Raw genomic sequence first — 20,770 nt, 5'->3', positions numbered from 1 at the left:
GTCTCGGTAAAAAAAAAACAAAGGAATACAAACCGTCTGAGAAACAACGAATAATTCGTCCCACCGGAAGGGACTTACTCAAACCGGAACAGATCATAGAGGGCGGGACGGTTACTTTTTTTAAATTCGTGCGGCTCGTTTTGCGGGGTTTTGACTGTTGACAGATCTCATATTTAATTCCACAAAGGTAAGCGTTGATGCTGTGATGTTGAACCATGTTACACACATAACGTAACTTACATCTAATCTACGCTAACTAGACGTTTGCCGTTACTTTTTTAAGTCCTCCAACCGAATGTTGTTTGTGGAAACTAGCACCAAACTCCATTCAAAATATGTTCCTGTTCTGCTTCATAGCGAATATAAAGTGCTTGGTTATCCACATGTTAGCTTACCTTTTAAAATATACATAAACAGGGCAACAAATTGTAGTTCAACAGCAACACTGAAGATTTGCAGTACCGTAATTACTTAGATTGTATTTAATGTTTGTCCTTGCTGGAAGTGTACTCAACAGGTATGGCTTCGAAGCTTCCAAGAGGTGAGCAGAGTTGTGTGTGACTATATAATATAAATGTATATTTAAAGTCAAAGAAAAGCTGAGGTCTGATTGACAGGCTTATGTTTTCCAGGTGTCCATCTTCACGCAGAAACCAAGAAAATGGTTCATAAATTTGATTCCAAAGACACAGCGGCTGTATTGGTCACCGCAAACGCTGCCCATAAGTCAGATGGTATCCTCAAACCTCAGAGAGAAAACGTGCCTAAGTAAGAAATTGCCATTCAACACATATACGTCCTATGTTTGCTATCCAGCTATTCAATTTTTTATTTTTTTTAAATTCTCTTATTTCCTGCAGGAAAAATGTTGCCCCTAAAGTTCACAAAGGGTAAGTCATACATTATAATGCATATTGTGAACATGTGAGCATCAGCCTTACCCCCACCCCCAACTTTATGTTGTACCTGTGCGTAGGGTCTCCACCAGGTATGGGCAACAGGCAGAGCTCAAGGAGCAAAATCAGCATCTGGTGGCTACCAATGAGGAGCTGCAGAAAAACCTCACAGAGTCACAGGTGCAGGAGGCAGTTTTAAGTAAGCACTAGGACCATTTTTCTGTTGTCCGCGGCTACTGTACGGCATTTCTTTCCTTGCTATGTTGCAGCAAAGAGTAGCCGAGTTGGAGCTGCAGTTCTGTAACCTTGAAAAGGAGAATGCCGAGTTTCAGGAAAACCTCAAGGACTGTCACACACTCCTCGTCACAGCCAATATAGACCCAGGTGAATATAATATACACGTATTGTTCATAGCTTAATTTCAGATGCTGCGTGACTGAAATTAACATAACGTTGATTCGTAGTTTTAGGAGATAGGGTACGAGAAGCTGCACGACAAAATGAAGGTGAAAGAAAAGAAGTTGTGGTACGTATATTTTATTTCCCATCCCTAATATGTACAGTCATGTTTTATCAAACTTTCAATCAAACTCACAAATAGCTACAAACATGCAGCATTGCCGCATAGCCACACAACTAAAGTGAAGAAACAATGTTAGCCATTTTAAAAAATAAATCAAATTTACACTATGCTTGTATCTAACACACAAAGCCTTTTTGCCACCATTTTAAACACAACCTTCATTGTCTCCATTTCAGAGTGTCTCCACAGACCTGCTGAATGTATTAAAAGTGTTCGGAGACACTGCATCGCAGCAACGTGCTCATCTGGAGGTGTGTTAAACTCCATGAAACTTTGCTCTTCATTGCAGTTGATTTAAGTGACGTTTGCATTGAATTTTAAATGTTCCTCATTTTATACATTTACAGGAAATCAAAACGACAATGACGGACCTCGCTACAGCACGGGAGCGCATGGTGCAGGAAAGGGAAAACTTTTCCCTGGAGGCTGCTGAAATGGAAAAAGCTCTCCAGGAAGCAGAAGCACTTTTGTTGTAAAAGCCATAAGAATTAAGTTCTAAAAAGTAGTGTATATTGATGCATAATGCATGTTGTAACATTGGCGTGACTGAAACCGAATTAAAGATTATTTCCTTGTGCTCCTCATCTGATTTTCATAATTCAAACATTGATCTGTTGAAGATCAAAATCAAATCAAATACTTACAACATACATACATACAAAAACTTCACGTCGGCTGTTTTCTCATGAAAAAGTCTCAGATGATTACATTTCATAACCGACTCCATGAAATGTGCATCCTTTTCTGATCTTCACTGAATGAAACTGCAAACCAAATTCTCATCCTGTGAAACTAAGCAGTATAGTATCAAAGTTTTTATTTTGCTATGTCAGGAAAGATGCCTATTACAGTGTTGTACTTTCCAGTTAATTGTACTTGCTTGTAGTCTTCCAGGGCTTTATTTTTTGTTTGGCTGATTATAGGGGTTAGTGATGCTTTCCAGGCCAGTTTGAAGAGTGCTGCTGGACGTTTTATTACCATCTACGCCACTAATTATCTCTCCTGAGTGGCTCGTCTTATAGTAGTAGATGAACAGGAAGAAACCTTGCCGGGCAAACAAAGATGGTCACAAGTTGAGTATATATGTACTGCGTATAATAATAATATATATAATGTGTATTTATGAATATGGATTGAAAGATGTAGAGTTGTAGATACCTTGGAAAGAATTGAAGACCGTGAAAATGTAGTAGCCGGGGATGCGGAGGGCACCATAGGCGAAGAAGGCAAAACCCCAAGTGATACCCAGCATGCAACACAGTCCCAGGATGCTGACAATACTTATGCCATTCTTGCTCGGATCTGCCCTGCCAATTCTTAGACAGAAGAGCCAGGAAATGATGACGATGAAGGTGGTGGCGGTGAAGAGGAAGACCAACATGTAGTATCCTATGTTGACGATGCTGTGCACGTCATTGTCTGTTATCCAGCACCTTGGAAACAGAAAGACTTGTTAGGAAAGGAGAGGAAACGTATGATGAATGAATGTATGATTCTGTGTTTCACACACACACACACACACACACACATAGACTCACATGGCCACAGTGTCTTCGGTGTCAGTTTTGATGGTGTTTTCACCGTATTTTCCTGTGATGAGCAGGGCGATCCCAACTATGCTCGGCATTACTGGAAACGGAGAAAGAAAATGAGGCAACCCACCACTGGTGTCCACGTTCAGGCAAAAAAATAAAAGAATGACATGCACTCACTCCAGCTGACAAAGGAGACTTTGAGCACGTAGTGACGGATTACAGGTTTGTTCCCCACGTACAGCTGCAGGCAGAGGTGGAAGGCCTGCACAGCGAACCAGGTGAAAGTGGCCAGCATGAAGTAGTGCATGAGAAACGCCATAATGATACAACCCACAGAGTTCTTCATTCCTGCCACAAAGTTGTTGATCAGGAAAGTGAAGTTGAGCAGGAAAAGGGCTGACACCAGGTGGATGAAAAATGTTGTGGTTGTACTGGCCCTGGTCTTCCTGCAAGGAGAGACAAACACACACACACACACACACACACACACACATATGACATCCCCAGCTGGTGACAGAGTTAAAGCTCCTATGAGGAACTTTCATTTTTTGTTGATTTGGCGCCCCCTGTGGACTAAAGCGGTAGTGTTTCAGAGCACCAAAGTCCCTTTCTCATTTTACTGTGCCAAGGACCTGCTACTACATTTCTAGTACAGCTATTTTACTTGTACATTTTTTTAAAGCATGGTATTAGAGACTGAAAACATCCACCACATCTGGAAATTTGTCATTACATTTTGTCATTTTCTCATAATTTAACATAAATTATCCTTCATGATCATGCAATTTAATTCAAACTCTGGCTGTAAAATCTAGTCAGAACTTGAGTCATATAGGTAATATTTATTTACATCCTTAAAAACAATATGCATGTTTGTCTCTAAAAAATGTATTTAAGGGGTGCATTTCCCGCATGTCATCTCCCTCTCTTTCCCTGTTTCCACACTGTCTGAAAAATGAATAAAAAGGCTTCAATGGCGCTCTAGCCAAACAAATAATCTTTTAAAAAAATGTGTTTAAATGCAGGGGAAAGTACACGGTGCCCTTGAAATGTTCATGTGATCATATGAAGTGAGGAAAGGAACAAATGGTGTGTCATTGCTATTTTAACAGGGCATTCATTGGGTACATGATTTTATTTCCAAAGCACGCCATTATTCCACAGTCTCATTTCCCTACTGCAAATGTTTGACCATAACTACCACAGTGTTCTGCTGTTCTGGGAAGCGAGCTTATTTACATGAACTTTCACTACAAAAGCCACAACAAGAATGCCAAAGTCACAACACGAACCAATAGCTCATTTGTGACAGAAGATAATATGTCACAGACATTGATTACAAAGTGTTTTACGGGAATATAAAATGCTAAAAAAAACCTCAGTTAACGCAGATAAACTGGATTATTTTAAAACAATCCTGTTAATCCTTTTATTGTTGCTTTTTTTCTGCAAGGCTAGCAATGATACTATCTCATAATGATGATGATGCTACTTGTTTTTAAATTTAAAGTACGGGCACTGCAGACAGACTGCCGATCTACTTGAGCAAACAGAGATGATGTGGCGATCACAGTGTCCCTAACAGTGTTAAAAAAAAGTAATAGTTATTTTGTGTCTCTTTTGTTATTTTTTAGTAAATTGTTGTTTGTGAGGAGAGGCCAAAAACAAAAAAAACAACATATGTTCAACATTGAAGCAACCGTGAATCCATTTGTATCAGTTGTCTTTAGCCCTTTTAATTTGTTCACTTCATTTCTACGAATTGTGATTGAAACCAATATTTTCCTTTTATTCCTCTTATCCTTTGTTGTACAGGAAAAAGGTAAAAAATGTCAAATCTATTCTGCAATAATAGAGGGGTTGCGCGATAATATTGTTATTGTGAATTTGATTGGCCACGATTATTTGAAATAAAAAAACAACAATTTCATCTGAAACTAATAATGGAGACGTGTCATCGTCACCTTAGAAGGAAGTGCATGAAGAGGACGATGCTGAGGAAGAACATGGACAAGCCACAGCCAGCTTGGGTGATGGCGGTGAGGATCTTCAGGTCAGAATTCGATATGGTTTCATCAAGAGGAGTCTGCAAAGAGCAAAACATGACACACGGGGATGAGCACTGGTAATGAGGATGGTGCAATCAAGACAGCCATGCAGAGGAATGTCCAAATATGTGTAATCCACTGGGAGTGCTTCGTGTGTCATATTACAAAAGAACGCACCAGTAGGATGGCGAAAAATGTCAAGTGCGAACACTCGCATGAAATGTTGTTCTTGTGTTTTATGGTCAGACATCCGTCCTTGGTCCAGTTTGGTCGGCTTCCTGAGAGACAGGATCAGAGCATGCAGACTGTGCAGCGCTAAAAAGCTGGAGGGTTCATGACCCGAGTGAAGAACAACAAATTAAGCATCAACTGCTCCGTGTAGATGACAGGAGGGTGGGGGCATTAGCATTAAACCCTAAAGTGAATTCAGGTCAAAATCACAATTCAATTAAAACTCAAACAATCGGTTTGGCAAAGGTTGTATTATTCCACATAAATGTGAGCGCCGCATTAGGCTTTGTTCTCTTGCTAAAAGTCTAGCGCCCCCTCAAATAGAGTCCTAACAACGGTGCCTATATGGTGTTTATCTGGCAAGTTCATGAGCCTTTTCATAGCACACACTGTCAGAGCAGTAAAAAAAGCACAGGTATTACTAATAACATCAACAATGGGGGAGCCAGGATGCACAATGCAAGAACTATGAAACTGTCACATTGTGGGATTTTGAACCCAAAAGATGTTATAAATGATGTGTCAATCAACTATTCTACTTCAAAGGAAATCTTGCGATTACCTTCACCATTCCAAGAGTGACAAGATGGGATTCCCTCCTTTGAAAAAAAAATGAACTGGATTAAAAATGTGCAAAACAAAACAAATACACATAGTTTTTTTTTATTTTTTACTTACATATTTAACATTCAGGAAATTGAGCCTAAATGGGTTGGTGAGATTGGTGATGATGGCTCCCATTTCAACTGCTACAACCTCATTCCCTAAAACAGTACTGTTCATCTCGTCCTGCAAGAAAGCAAACGGAACAGCTACAAAATAGTAACATGATCAAATCTATTGAATGTGAATTGTAGATATTTTTTTCTCACTGATGCCAGATTGCTGAATCGTAACAAGGTTGCAAACGGTACGCTGACATTCAAGCCCACAGCTTTTTCAAACGCTTCTTTGGACACGGTGATGGATCTTGAAAACTGAACCAGATCTTCTTTGTTTTCTAAAATCTGTCGGAGAAGAGCACAATTGTGTCGTCAAAATCCAAACGACACAAATCCTGCTAGCTCACATGGACCACTTATTCCACGACTCGAGTTAGCAGGCGGCTGAGATCATCATCGCATCCCAAAACCAACACATCCTCACTCCCAACTCATTTTAACCCGGGATACAATCTGCTGGGTGAAAGTCCTGTGTTTGTTTGACCCGTCCATCCTCAATGCTGACTTCAGTGTCTCCGACGCACACAGAGTGTAAAAGATGGCGTTTTCTGGTAATGAGAGGTCATCTCTCTTCCCAGAGAGCACAACTGAGGCTGAACACTGACACGGATGGGTTTTACACTGGGGTGTAAACCCCCCCCCCCCGAATTGCATGAACAAAGCTGCGGTGTTTGAAGAGTCGGGAGTGAGTACGGGGATGTCCAAAACAAAACTGTCATTCTGAAGTCTGTGATGAGAGTGTTAACTACAAAGCACGAGTATAACAAATAAAGTAAAAAAAAAGAATGCACCTACAGACACGCTGTCGTTTGGGGAATCATAAGCAAGGGAGACTTCTTCCACTTCATCTAAAGGCACGTCTTGTTTCACTAAGATACCCGAGACTTCTTCTCCCACAGTCAGTGCAGCTGAAGACGCCTCGATGAGGGCGGAGACGTCAGCCATTGATTTCATCAAGTTACTGTTGACAGACAGAATAATCATTATTATGGCATCATTGAATATATGAAAATGCATTTCGCTAAACTTTTCTAAATAGACAAAAAATATGCTTGTGGCTTAGCTTAGCTCAAAGACTGGAAGCCGAAACTGATAGCCTGGCACTGTCCAAAGTTTAAAACAAGCCGCCCAATAGCAGTTTGAATTAATCAAATTTCTATTTTGAATTCAAAAACATCATCATTTTGAGCAGTTAAAACAGCAGCACCATAAAGAAGTAGCCCATAGGACTTGACCACACAATGTATTAATCGGAGAATACATGTCTCCGAAAGGACTTGTTTCCTTTAAAATGATCAGAACCGTTTTTTTTTTATGAAAAATTGTCTTTGCATTACCAAAGCATTTATTTAGAGTTTAGATTAAATAAAAGAAAGAAAAAGAATGGGTTGTGGTGCACATCGGTTCATGGCACTCCTAAGTTTTGTGCTGGTGGAGAGCCCCCAGTGGTGCTTTGGACAGAACCAGGGCTGCCGTTTCCAGTCTCACAATCTCAAGCTCTGCCGTTATGCAAACTTCTCATCTCGCCTTCGGAAAGAAAACAAATAAAAGCGTAATTTCCCAGAATTGTAACTATTCCGTTAATCATCTCATGGAGCGACTCTTACGCAGCCTGGGCAGCGTCAACTTCTCCTTCTTCAGCTCGTAAAACGACGTCGACCTTAACTTCGGCCTCAGGTTTTTTCACTGGATTGTTACAGTTTAAACAGGTGATATTTGTTGTTGTCATGTTGATGATGTACCACTTTTTCCGACCTGAAAAGAAGGACGAGACATGCAATGACGTGTAATTCTGTAAAGCACAGCAGAGCTGCAGAGGAAACAGTGACATGATCATTCTTTGCTCATATGAAAGGGAACTCACCAACACAGTGGTGTTTTTCATCATAATTAGCCTTTTCACACACAGTGTTTGTTTCCAAACTTCTTTCTTCCCTGACATCTACACACCCACAGTAAAGGAGAAAGTAGGGCAAAGCCATCGAGATATGCAAAATGATTTGAACAATGTCTCTGAATGTACTAATCCGTGTTTATTAAATGTGTAAATGAAGAGCAGCTGAGGCTATGGGGGACGGTAAAAACAACAGAAGTTGAATAGTAGACTTCTTAATGGACTATAATAAAAAGACTACATTCATCATTTTGAGTTTTACATTGAGTGTAAATGTTACTATGTTTTCATTATGTTTTCAGACTGAACTGACTGAAAATAAAGTTGTTTACCTGCTCTGGGATTGCCACACCTTGGATCTGCAATATCACCTTTGAGGTCGGCTTTGTCTTTGGTCCGATTCCCTGCCAGGACTTTCAGACACAATTTTTGGGAGATATGCTTTCTCCGAATGCGCAGTGTATAAGAAACGTTTGTTTTCTCCATTTGAGGCCAAAACTCCTTTTCATCTGTTATGTAGAACAAGAAACAGGTGATTTTTTGTATTTTTGCTGAAATGCAGGTGTAAATATTCTGTGAGTGTAAGAGGTTGCTTGTACTCACCTTCCCACAAGGTGCTTGTACTCTCTTTATTTTTCTGCAGAAATATTATGCAAGCACAACCTGTGGAGAGTTAAAAATGCAGTGTTTTTACGTCACGTAACTTCATGGTGCTCTTACGTCTCTTGCATACATTTGCGCAATATTTAATGGCAGTAAGTCCAAAAGACAGGATTACTCAACACAATGTAAGATTTACAAATGATCAAATTTAAATCTCCCTTGCAGTTCAATGGATGCATGAGGAATTTGACCTCGTTATTAAGTTTGGACTGAGGGTTCGCCCTGGCCTTTCCCAGCATGCACTGGGAAAGAGAGAGACGGGTACAGAGAGGTTACCAGTTTAAGACCAAGAATCGTCCTCATGAAGTTGCAGGTTTTTGAACATTCATCAAGCGACGAAAATTTGGAAAATTTCACGTCAGGATTATCCTGGCCCAAATAATTGCATTTTACGATATTATCCCGATAATTGTCAAAATATGCTTCAGACTTTTTTTTTTTAAATGACCCAAAAGATACTGCGTTGAATATTATGTTCAACTGAATGTCACCCTCAGGTTGACGATGTACCGCTGGTTAACCTGCGGACCTGAAAGGAAGGAACGTTAGGGCGAGACATGCAGTGATCTCTTTAAAGCCAGCATCCACAGTGTGATAACCAGCATGTGCATTATAAAGCACAGCAGGGCTGCAGAGGAAACATTTACATGCTCATTTTTTGCTCATCTGAAAGGGAACTCACCAATTGTGTTGTCACCATTGTTTTTTTTGTCACCATTGTCTTCTGAACTCGGCTCTGTTTCTAAACATAACAAAAGATCCAATTAATGGAAACACTGTCCGAATCTACACATCCACATAAAGAAGAAAGTAGGGCAAAGCCATAGAGATATACAACATTATTTAACAATGTCTCTGAATGTACTAATCTGTCTTCATTAAATGTGTGATCTAAGATCAGCTGAGGCTATGGGGGACAGTAAAAAGAGAGATCACATAAAACCCAATTTCCCCTGGGTCAGACCATGATTGACTGGAATATTTAGGGGGGAGAGGAGGCCCCTACATTGGATGCTTAAAATATATTACTCTTCATTATTATCATTTTAAAAACATAAATATAGCAATGTAACTGGAGACAATCTACAGCTGCTGACATTAAAATGTGTATTATAGTTTTGACTTACGATCAATGAAATTTTTTGCATGGATGAAGCCGTTGAAGTTATCAGCAACAACGAAATGTCCTTTGTTCTTTCTGAAACACTCCTCGAAAATGTCAAAATATTTTCCTTTAGAGGCTGAAAAAACACAATGAAATAAGATGACAGGTTAAACAAAAATGCCACATTTTTTTTTACACGTTAGAATAACCATAACCTACTCAGGAAAAAAATGGATTCATACGAGAATAATTCAATGTGATATGAGACTTTAGTATTTAGATATTGTAATGACTTACAAACAGGAACGATCCACAGAAGGCCCACAAACAAAACCCAAGTCATCCAGCTCATGTTTCCTTGATGGCTTTAAATCTCGGTTGGATGGGACGTGTGACCCACTCACTGCTCCAGTAGATGAATAATGGTATAAAAAGCACTGAGCAGCAGCACTATAACCAAAAACAACCGAGCCACTTGGCCACATGAATATGTTGTCTCACTGACTTTGCATAGCTGCTGCAAGAATTTTGTTTAGCAAATACACTGTTCCTGAAAATGTCCTTGTTCCACTGTCAGAACAGGATGATGCTTGGATGAATACCCATTGTTACCCCTTTCCCTTTCGGCCATGTGTATTCATGTTTACTGTGTGAGCAAGATGTGTGACGATGACTTAATGTACATGCCCGAAATAAACAAATAAATTGTTGAGGTAACCAAATTCAAGGAATGAATAGTGTCTGTGTAGCTTGCAGTAGCTCGTGTGAACCAGCTTGTAGCTTGCTCTTTTTGGAGTAAAAAATAAATAAAAAATTAAACATTTTTCAGACAAAGTTAAAGTTAATGATAAACATTCCAGATTAAAATGTCACAGTTTTAATTATATTTGTAATTATTTTTAAAAATGGTTTTAATATAAACTTTGTTCACTGTTAACTAACTAAACTAAACTAATAATAAAGTACTGGGCTGCAAAACGTAAGTTACATACTTAGGATTGTAACTATCTCATTATAAATTCTAGAAAAAGATTCAAGTCAATGGGAATCTAATACATCATGTCATAGCTCTGAAATAAGATAAGACAAAAAAACTGCCAAATTATCACAAAAGAATGTAAAAGAAGTGAAAGCATGTTTAAGGAATAGATGTCGAGACAATAAATAACATTGAGTGACTGGGATTGTTTCCACGCAGCTCTCAACATGGCGACAGCTGAGACAGTGTCTAGCTGTCTCAGGCCAAGAAATAGAAATACATAATTTGACATAATAGACCTATATGTACTTTTTAAGGCACCGGCATTAGATGGCTGGACAAACATTTCAAAACCCTTGAGAAATAATACCAGAACTGCCTGTTTGTTGGCTGTGGTTTTATCATTTGGGTGAACTGACCCTTTAATGAACTGACGATGTGTGTCCAGCAGAGGGCAACATCGTGGTTTCGTTGCATGTGTTCCGACTCAAGTGAAATGAAGAAGTAGACGGCGGAAGAAGACAGTCACCCTGTAATGTAGGAGCGTTATGGATGAGCGACATTGACCTACAGTGAGTAAACAACCACAACACACGATAACATGTGAGGGGAGTTAGCGCGTGTCTCTCATGTTTAACCCTGGTGTAGTGATTGGAGAAGGTCGGCAACTTGTTTATAGTAGCATGTTACTTCATTCCGATGACATTGTATATTCCAATCCGACAGTTGTCCCCTCTCTCTCCTATGTAGGAGATGTCTTCAGGTTGTGTGCGGTGGATGCTCAGCCGCACGGTGAGAGCTGCGTGCGGCGTCGCCCGTGGCTACCGGACGCCAGCGTCTGCGTTTCCAGCCGTATGCAGCGAAAGGTCAAAGGTCGTCGCCTCCTCCGGGAGGTGGTCTCCGTTCTCCACCGCCGTGGACGACACGGAACAGACCACCGCGCCGAAGAAGAAGAAAAAGCACGACCCCCACGCCACGATCGGCGCCGTTGGCCGCAAGATCCCGCAGCGAGAGATACAGGTGATAAGCGAGACGGGCGAGAACCTGGGCACCATGCACCGGGCGGATGTGATCAGGATCATGGACGAGCAGGGTTTGAAACTCGTGCTGCTCAGTGAACGCAAAGACCCAGCCGTCTACCGGCTGATGAGCGGCAAACAGATCCACGAAGAGCAGCTGAGGCAGCGGGAAAAACAGAAAGCAAAAGCAGGTATGTGATGTCCAGGCAGGGACCCTTAGTTTAATAAGCGGTTCCCAGTCTGGGGGGCAGGATCCCTCTGAGGGGCCATGAGATGGTTAACACATTGGGAAGAAAGAAAGATGATATTTCTCATATCGTTGCGTTTTTGTTTGTTTTATGCCAATTTGTTTTACATATTTGGGGCTCTAAAAAGTCACTTGAAATTTCTCCACTAAATCTACTAAGATTAAGACCACTGTTTTAAATATTAATCTATCAAAACCGTGACTGCTGAGGCAACTTTGTTGTTGAGTGTACAGATTATTTGAGCTATTAGAGGTATTGATTACATTTCCCAAATAGTATCAGTATTTAACAGATCTTCTCAGAGAGAATAAATAAATAAATGTTAAAGTTGTGAAAGTTAAACACCATGAATCTCTCCACAGCCCCCGTGCTTGTGAAGGAGCTCACCTTCTCATCCGGCATCGCGGCTCATGACCTCGCCACGAAGCTGAAACAAGTGGAGAGTTGGCTGGAGAAGAAACACCACGTTAGGATTACTCTGCGGTCAGGACGAGGGGGACCCGCGGTCCACCTGGTGAGGAAAAAACTGAAAAAAAACCCCCTTTTAAATAACAATATCAGAGTGGGCCTCCAATGTGGTGCAGGCTCTAATATGCATTAAATAATAATAATGTTTGATTTTCCACAGGACACGACTCTGGAGCAGATCGTGCAACAAATGGAGGTGATGGTCGGATTTGTTTCCAAGCCAAAAGTCATACGAGACGGTCAAGCAGCCATGTGCATTCTCCGACCGCCGTCGGCAAAGGAACTGTCGCAAAACGAGAAGAGTAAGGCTTTGCAGTCCGAAGACTCAAGTTCGAAAACAACGGAGGGCAAAGCATCTTTCCCTCCTGTTAGCAGCACGGACACAACAGAAGTGTTCACACAGCAGTGAAAATGGGGGGATTGAAGCCTGTCCTTCAGCTCAAATGACTTCATCAGGCTCCGTTCCATTCGTTGCCTATTGTGTTGGTATTTGATGATAATGATGCAGCCCATGGTTGAATACTGTCCTCATGTCTAATACACCAGTACTAGAAAATGTCCCGTCCAACAGTTGACTTTTTCCTTTCACTATCATAGGTTATAACTGGATTTGCGGGTCACCGTTTAAGTTACACCCCATATTTCCTGTACTGAACCGTTATCTTAAATATAATGGGGTTGTATGGCTTGTGATGCTCAAAGCACCAAAAATACATTTGGAAAAACTCAACCACAAAGAACCACAACGATTCTCTCTGGAAATGGTTACTCAAGATAATGCTCTTTCTCAGGAAGCAACAACCAAAAAGATTAAAAACCTACTTAATATTTCCTCTTATAGATCCTAGATTTTAAATGCTACACACTGTTCCTTTAATTTGTCCGGTCTGTAACTGTCACGTGTGGAGCGGATGCTTGTGATTAGATGGAACATTGACCTTTTGTACCCAAAATGTGATGAATATATACACGGATACACCGATTAGCAGGTTGACAGCTAAGGAGATGTTTTTATGATGTTGTCCACCTACTTATGACCATTTAAGACGGGCTAAAGGATGATGATCAGGTAATAAAAGTTGAAGCACATGAAGATCATCAATAAATAGCGCAATGGTGATTTTAATATAAAAAAAAACTACACAGAGGAGTGGAAAAAACGTTTTAATGGGATGAAGATATCCAACCAATACCAACGCCCATCAGTCTCTGCTTTATTCCAGACTCATCTTTTATGTTCTTGGTAAAAAATAAAATAAAATAAAAAATATATAATTTTGGCATACAGATACATTCACTTCTCACAGATCAATGTGTTCGCTTGACTGATGTGCAGGTTCCACACTTTATCAACGCCTTCCTCAAACAGCTGATATGCTGAAAACTGGAGTCGTACTTTGTCCTAAACATGACAAAAAGAAACCAAAAAGAGAACTTAAAAACATCCCCCCCTCCCCCCACAAAAAAACAAAAAACATTCCTAGATTATATTAAAAAATAGAGAACAAAAGCAGCTTAACTACCCTGCATGAACAGCATTTGTCAATAAGCCTCGAGAACTTTGTAGGAGGAGAAGGGTTTAACAAAGTGATAGTCCAGGTTGCCGCAGTGTGGGCACTGCTGGACGTTGCTGTACTCGGAGAAATACTGCATCCCGACTCGGACGTCCACCACCGGCTTCCCGCAGTGCTTGCAGTTGAGACGAGCCTGAGGAAACACGTTAAATGGTATGTTCAATAAAGTAAAATAACTTTACCGGGGGGGAAATAAACAGCTGAGGGGAACTGCAGAGTTGGATGATAATTATCTGTCTCACTGCTCACTCACAGGGGGGGAGAAGTGTGATAGTAGTCCAGAAAATGATTGTCCTACCTGGCAACACGGGGAAGCAGCCAGTATATCGTAGGTGTACATGGTGCCCAGTTGGTGCCAGCTCCCGTCCCAGCGCGACTTGCATTTGATGCAGACGATCTTGTGGACGCCTTCTAGACAGTCCACGCAGATGGCGTAGAGGTGCATTAACCTGCCTGTTGGGAATAAAGACACGTCGTTGGGTGTTTAGAGAATAACAATATAGTTTGTTAATCAGCTGGCAAAAACAAATGCCTGATCGCATCCAAGGTTAATTATCCTGCTTCTACAGTGCATAACAATTAAAGAACCGTTTCAAAGTCCTGTCATATAACAGCAATGTTGCCATTGAGCTGCTGGACTGATTAAAATAATAACTTTACCGCAAATGCCAAAAAAAGTTGTTCAGGAAATAGCATGTCATTTTATTTAGTGTTATTTTTAAATAGATGCTAACCAAGAGGAGCTTTGGAGCTCAGATGGAAGCCGAGGAGCAAATGCAATGCAGCTTACCATCCCAACCTGAACCTATGTTGTGAAATAAGTCCCTGAAACCTGCTCACAAAAAACAAAAAAAAACACTTGCATCTCCATTTTCTCAAGAAAAAATCAAGCTCTAAAATTCACCGTCTTAACTGTACAGCATGATTCAACCGTTTCTCTTTTATATTCAGCCTGACCCACAAAAAAGCATGAAAAACTGAATAAATAATTATTTTCACACTGATGCATATGAAGCACCGTTCATATCAAGGCTTGTTGGCCAAAACATCAAAGAAGCTTAATGCGGCTGCTATGCTAATTCACAGCCAGCAAAAAAATAAATAAATAAATAAAAACTGGATTAACAGGAAACTGCCTTTATAGAAAGGAAAGCTTGACATTTTAAACAAAAAGTCAATAACAAAGCAGCAAAATAATGGTTTTAATTCCTGTAAACCTTAAAAATGACATGCACAAATATAATTTGGAGAACCTCAGAGCAGACAGAGCCTTGGTTAGGAATCACTGTTTTAATAGACATTTGCTTTGTATCACACACACACACACACACACACACACACACACACACACACACACACACACACACACACACACACACACACACACACACACACACACACACACACGCACACACACTTTTCACTCCATCACAGTGTTGCTTAAATAAGAGGTTTGTATTTATGTACTGCTGACAAATCAACCTTTCTTCACACAAATATTTTCATATTTGCAAATCGAATGTACAAAATATTTGCACTTCTGTTTTGCTGCGTCAACTCCATACACTTAAAGCTACAGCTGGTAACTTTAACCAAAATAACTTTTTGTCACGTTTGCTCCAACCGTCACTATGGAATGACAGTAGCGTTGTTTTCAACGTGGCTGCCAGGTCACAAACAGTCAAACAGTTGAACACATTAGGAAACTAAGAGGAGGAATCTGATTTGTTTTTCCATGGATAATCTCTCTCATGTACCTCTCCATACAGTGACAGCTTTAGAGGACGTGACAAAAAAAAAAAGTCATTTCTATTAAAGCAGCCACCTGCAGCTTTAAATACTTGCAACTCACGCCATGATCTTGAAACCAGGTCTGACCTTGAAGGTGGCAGGGGACGTCATACTCGATCTCATCGTGGCGCGAAGGGCTGAGGAACAGAGTCCCGTCCACCAAAGGGAACTGTTCAAACACAGGCAGCGCTCTGTGGCACAGCGCACAGTTGACCACGTTCCTCTGGCTCGCGCTGAGGGCCGACAGGATGAACCTCCAGGACAGAACGGGCAGAAACAACGTCGTTAAGCGTTTAACTTTTCACACAGAAAAGACAATTACAGTGAATTAAAGTTCATCCCTGTGATTTCTGGCGCTGATGTGAACAAATGCAGTGGTTGGAACGCAGGAGCCGTTTGTTCAATAGAAATATGAAATGCTCATCGTGATCCTGACATTAGGAATTAAACACAGGCTTGTCTTTCTGTTGGAGCTGTTGTAACGGCCAAGCAGTTGGCAGAATAAAAGATAGTGTGCTTCAATAAATAACTGTTTCCATCAATTGTAATCATAAAAGTTTATAACGGCGTCTTCATAGATCTCCCTAAAAAGTAAAAGCTGCATTCATTCATTCAGAATGTGTACTGTGGCTGGATATGAACTCCTTTTAAATCCCTTCTACAGCCCTTTTTATATATGTTGCTCTTATATAATGCCTTTGAAGCCACTTTGAAGCACTTTGTTGCTGAAAAGGCGCCTTATAAATTTACAGCAGCATCGCATTTCAGAAAAATGTTTCACCGTTTTTACAATTCTGTGTAAAAAGCCTTTTTTTTTTTACTGAATCAGAATTAAGTGGTTGTGTTTCCTAAGATTGTGAGTTATCTTTAATATGTGAACTAATAATAAAATAGTAGATAACGTGGTCACAGGTATGTATTTATCAGATGTTTGATGTTTTTATAACACACAAACTATGAGCTACAGTAAAACCATTTAACATAGGCAATGTAACAATTTCCTGGTAGAATACGTCTTTTGAACAAGCAAAGCCAGGCCGAACACTGACAACATCACACGGGAACGACTGGAATTGTCATTCGTCTTCATATCTTACTATTTTGAAGTTAATTGGTTTTAAACTTATTATCTTAAGAATGTTTTTTTGGACCGTTCACACACAACAAGCCATTTTCAATGTGACACCTTTCCCAGCATGCATTGTTTGAGCACTGAAAAGAAAAGAAATCTCGATTTCTTGTTTCTTTTCATGATAATGAAAGGTTTTCAAATTTAGCCTTCAGCTGAGTTTTTTATTCAGTGAATGTAGGGAAACATGCTTCACAGTGTACCTGCGCAGCTCTTCTCCCTGGCCTGCCTGGGCGTCGTCCTCCATGCGGACGTGGTAGGTGTTGAGTTTATGCCGCGGGACGTGGGTGAGGAGCTCCGAGAGGTCCAGCCTCCTCAGGAACTGCACCGGGTGTGAGTGCGGGCCGTCACCCACCACGCTGGAGGCGAGCCGGTGGTGGAGCGGCAGGGCGAAGGACAGCGGCAGTGGGATTACCGACCCGGGGTCGAGGTGAGCTCCGCCGCCGGAGGCTCCCATTGGGCAGCCGCCGCCACGGCCGAGGGCCCCCGCGACCAGCAGGTGTTTCCTCTGCGGGTCCATGTGGACGGCTGATTTGAGGAACTCTCCCAGCTGACGGGAACCCCGCAGTCCTGCTCCTCCGGCTGCTGCGCCGAGGACAGCCGTGGGGGAGAAAGGGAAACCGGTTGGAGGAGACTGTCCCGGGGAGCCACAGGGAGACTTCTGAGGAGGTCCCAGAGAAAAGGGTCCTCCTGCAGGGAGTCCTCCTGCTGCTCCTCTCTCTGTAGAGTTCTGACGGTCCATTGATTGTCTCCGCGGTAAGTCCTGACTAGAGGTCCTGTGTGGAAGTTTACCTCCTCCTACTGCTCCTGGTGGCTTGCTTCTCTTGGGCTCCTCAAAAAGCCCGTCCCCAGGCCCCGCGGCCCCTCCACCGGACCCGTTCCTGCCCGTGCTCCTCTCAGACGGCTTCTTCTTGCGCTCGTCGTGCACCCGTTTCACCTGATACCAGTCGGTGTCTTTCTTCAGGTGGCCCTGGCCGCAGCGGCACGAGCAGAACCTGAACGCCAGGTCGTAGCCCTTCTTGGTCCACATGTTCTGCCGGCACTGCTTCTCGTTCCAGGAGCGTGCACGGCCGATGCAATTGAACTGGACGAGGATGGAGCTCTCCCACTCGTAGAAGCACTGCAGGTGCATCCAGTTGCCGTAAGGGCAGAGCTCGTTGTTGCAGAGCACCCGCTGGTAGTCATCCTTCTCCAGGTCGATGGGTCGGGCCCAGCTGCAGCCGAGAGGGGTCGCACACTGGACCTCTGGGTGAGAAGAGACAGGAGGGGAGGATTAAGTCGTGTTCCCACTTCACAATTTCCCACAAAAGCTACTACTTTTTTGAATCATGAGTGAATTGCTTTGCTTGTTAAACATCAGAAAATTTATATAAAATGTCCTTCACTTTCTGGTAGAACCCTCCACGATGTCTTCACATAATAATAAAATTAGACGAAGGAATTAGATGTGTGGTTGTTTTCGTCTGAGAAAAGGGCACCACTAAAGAATCGTAAGTTACACACGGAGTCACGCAACATGAGGTGAAATATTTCAGTGTCTTCATTGCCATTGATTAAATTCAACTAGGCCGTCCAAGCTTGTTTAAGCTCTGCCAACTGTCAAGCCTGGATGTGAATCAAGTGAATGTGGGCACAGAGTTTCTACAAGAAGTAGCTTGTGCTGATGCACCGTGTGGGTGTGTGTTGGGAGGGAGGGGGGGGGGGGTAGCTTCCTCCTTCCTTTTCCTGTACTGTTATTGTCAGAGCTAGAGAGTGATGAAGTGATGAAGTGCAACACTGCGCTTGAGTCTTTACTTATATACATAATATTACATTTGATTTTGGACCACAGCTGCAGATTTATTGTCTTGTGTAAGAAAATGTAAGCTGTATTGTATTCATATACCGCTTGTTAATTATGTTGACTGTAATTTAAGATGAAAGTAAGGCAACAGATATACATTGTTTGGCATGTTTGCTTCAAAAAACTAACTTCGATGATGAATGTGTGCTTTATTCGTCATCAGCTGATCTGCTGAATGATTATTAACTTCAGCTCGATTACACTGGGATTAACTAGAATAACTAAAAACACATGCACGACTTCAGTGTATTTCAATCTTTCTACAGCAACAGAGGCATAAACGTTTTATAACAACGTAGCGAAGATGTTGTAGCCTTCCAAGTGCAAATAGCCTGCATGCGCTCTGCGATGTTGTTTCTACATATCCAAGTCTAAACCTGACCCCTATCTAAAAAAGAAGCCACGACATCTGTTTGGGATGAAGTTTGTGCGCAGACAAGCGGCGAGTTGTCGGTATTACCCTCGAGGAAGGCCACAACCCCCAAAAAACTGCGTGCGTGCTGCACAAGGTGCGCTTCAGGAAGAGACCGAGACCGAGGCCTGCGCTGCTCGGGAACCAGCGCGCCAAACGGTTAACGACGTGAACGTAGAGGCGTTCAAAGAAGCGGTAGAGGAGGACTGCTTTCACAGGTGGTACTCCTTTACCTTTCCTCTCGAGGCGCCGAATTCCATTCATAAATCGATCCATTTAAGGACGTCTCGCGTATGGGGGTACTATTGAGAAGTGTGAAAACAAGACCGATGACTACTTAACGATCCTCAACAACCGCTCTTCAATTCGGCTCACATCCTGCCCGCGGAGCAACATGTGTGTCACTAATATCTCAACTTGTTCCACAATCTCCCCGCACCGAACCGAACTACTTAACACGAATCACACATTTTTTCACACACACTTAACGACCGAAACCAAATCCGCTTCATTCAAACAAGGCCTCGAGTCGTGATCGACCAACGCTGCGTGTTTATGATGGAAGTTTGGCACAGTGTCCACTCCGGATAGGAGAGACCTGCTTTTGTTGCAGGTAAGGGGGTGTTTGCAACGTTGCCCTGCACGTATGTCACAGTTGCACGGACGAGGCAGAGCTCCCCACCTCCCCTTGGCAGGACGGCGGCATCTCTAAACTTCTACGTCTGCGTGCGTTTCCTCTTACCGCTCGAGCGCTCGCGTCTGGGTGCAGCAGCAGCCGCCGCCGCGGCCGCGCCTCCTGTTGCGGCCGCGCAGGCTCCATTTTCCTGCTCGTCTCCGCTGCTGTTGGTGCGTTTGCTCTTCTTTCCCTTGTTGTTCTTCTGGTTGGGCATCGTACGGGATTCGGGTGTCAGTGTTATTTTTTTTCGACCTCTATCGACGACTGCTGTCAACGCTGTCTGACATTTCCGAGGACTCCATTTCTGCGGCGGTGCTCTCTCGCTATCTCTCTCACAGTCTGTTTGATTGGTTGTTTTTTGGGTATCCTCGCGGACGACGGGAGGGTGTTTTGGTGCAGCTTCGATAGCAGCAATTATAAAGAATAAGCTGCTATAACCTTTAAGAGCGAAGGCGTGTCCGTCTCTTGTTTTGATTCCTGCTCTGCTGTTTTCTTCCAGCCCCTGACGTCATGAGACCCCGCCCCCCGCATTGGCTGTCAACGCTCCGTGCTGCGTCCCCTGCCTGTGGGAAAGCTCGGAATTTACAGTTTCAAAAGTCAATTCAATTCTTAACAATACAAACATTTAATGTTTTTTGTTTTTACCGGTATAACAGAAGCAATAATGGTGGAAGGAAGAAAATATAAGATAATATTGTCAATTTTAATAAAGACATATAGTATAAATAAAGAATATTGTATGAGTTTAGTGAAAAATAGTGGTGGTGAAGAAGTAATAAATAACATAAAATATAACACATAAATCAGTCCAAAAACCGTTCCAATCTGAAATATATTTCCAGAAGTATTACAGAAGTATTGTCAGCAAAAAACAGTGGTGGGAAAAATCCTCAGGCACTTCACTTAAGTGAAAAGTATCAATACCAGTAATAAGTTTAATATTATTCTATTAAA

At 42.0% G+C, this 20,770-nt stretch overlaps 5 protein-coding genes across 6 annotated transcripts in view; 3 read left to right on the top strand and 2 right to left on the bottom strand.

Moving 5' to 3' along the window:
• Window positions 1-20,770, top strand: part of scara3 (scavenger receptor class A, member 3) — a 102,789-nt gene that overhangs the window by 14,399 nt on the left and 67,620 nt on the right. The window lies entirely within an intron of this gene.
• Window positions 105-2,063, top strand: knstrn (kinetochore localized astrin (SPAG5) binding protein). 2 transcript variants are annotated; one of them, XM_084030549.1, is made up of 9 exons: window positions 105-187; window positions 506-541; window positions 633-768; window positions 861-890; window positions 977-1,076; window positions 1,166-1,280; window positions 1,361-1,422; window positions 1,656-1,730; window positions 1,827-2,063. In XM_084030549.1, exons 2-9 carry the CDS (start codon window positions 520-522, stop codon window positions 1,953-1,955), a joined length of 669 nt encoding a protein of 222 aa, XP_083886675.1. In that variant the 5' UTR covers window positions 105-187; window positions 506-519; the 3' UTR covers window positions 1,956-2,063. The 2 variants fall into 2 exon arrangements, with proteins under 2 accessions (XP_083886675.1, XP_083886676.1); XM_084030550.1 differs by having other exon boundaries at window positions 117-187; window positions 518-541.
• Window positions 2,226-10,086, bottom strand: LOC311026848 (adhesion G-protein coupled receptor G2-like). The gene is made up of 17 exons (XM_084030544.1): window positions 9,975-10,086; window positions 9,700-9,813; window positions 9,255-9,314; window positions 8,513-8,572; window positions 8,242-8,418; window positions 7,880-7,957; window positions 7,623-7,770; window positions 6,811-6,976; window positions 6,166-6,300; window positions 5,972-6,082; window positions 5,856-5,892; window positions 5,240-5,340; window positions 4,979-5,100; window positions 3,192-3,460; window positions 3,018-3,108; window positions 2,638-2,912; window positions 2,226-2,523 (listed from the first exon to the last, which is right to left on the bottom strand). The coding sequence occupies exons 1-17, from the start codon at window positions 10,027-10,029 to the stop codon at window positions 2,378-2,380; spliced, it is 2,145 nt and encodes a 714-aa protein (XP_083886670.1). The 5' UTR covers window positions 10,030-10,086; the 3' UTR covers window positions 2,226-2,377.
• Window positions 11,107-13,403, top strand: mtif3 (mitochondrial translational initiation factor 3). The gene is made up of 4 exons (XM_084030192.1): window positions 11,107-11,228; window positions 11,407-11,866; window positions 12,286-12,437; window positions 12,552-13,403. The coding sequence occupies exons 2-4, from the start codon at window positions 11,410-11,412 to the stop codon at window positions 12,798-12,800; spliced, it is 858 nt and encodes a 285-aa protein (XP_083886318.1). The 5' UTR covers window positions 11,107-11,228; window positions 11,407-11,409; the 3' UTR covers window positions 12,801-13,403.
• On the bottom strand, window positions 13,543-20,314 carry heca (hdc homolog, cell cycle regulator). The gene is made up of 5 exons (XM_084030191.1): window positions 19,883-20,314; window positions 17,089-18,130; window positions 15,844-16,010; window positions 14,264-14,418; window positions 13,543-14,098 (listed from the first exon to the last, which is right to left on the bottom strand). Exons 1-5 carry the CDS (start codon window positions 20,028-20,030, stop codon window positions 13,934-13,936), a joined length of 1,677 nt encoding a protein of 558 aa, XP_083886317.1. The 5' UTR covers window positions 20,031-20,314; the 3' UTR covers window positions 13,543-13,933.

The sequence above is a fragment of the Eutrigla gurnardus genome, assembly GCF_963514095.1.
Source record: "Eutrigla gurnardus genome assembly, chromosome: 16".
In the NCBI taxonomy this organism is placed as follows: domain Eukaryota; kingdom Metazoa; phylum Chordata; class Actinopteri; order Perciformes; family Triglidae; genus Eutrigla; species Eutrigla gurnardus.
Note: the sequence above shows the minus strand (reverse complement) of the source record. Positions and strands in the feature narration are given on the sequence as shown.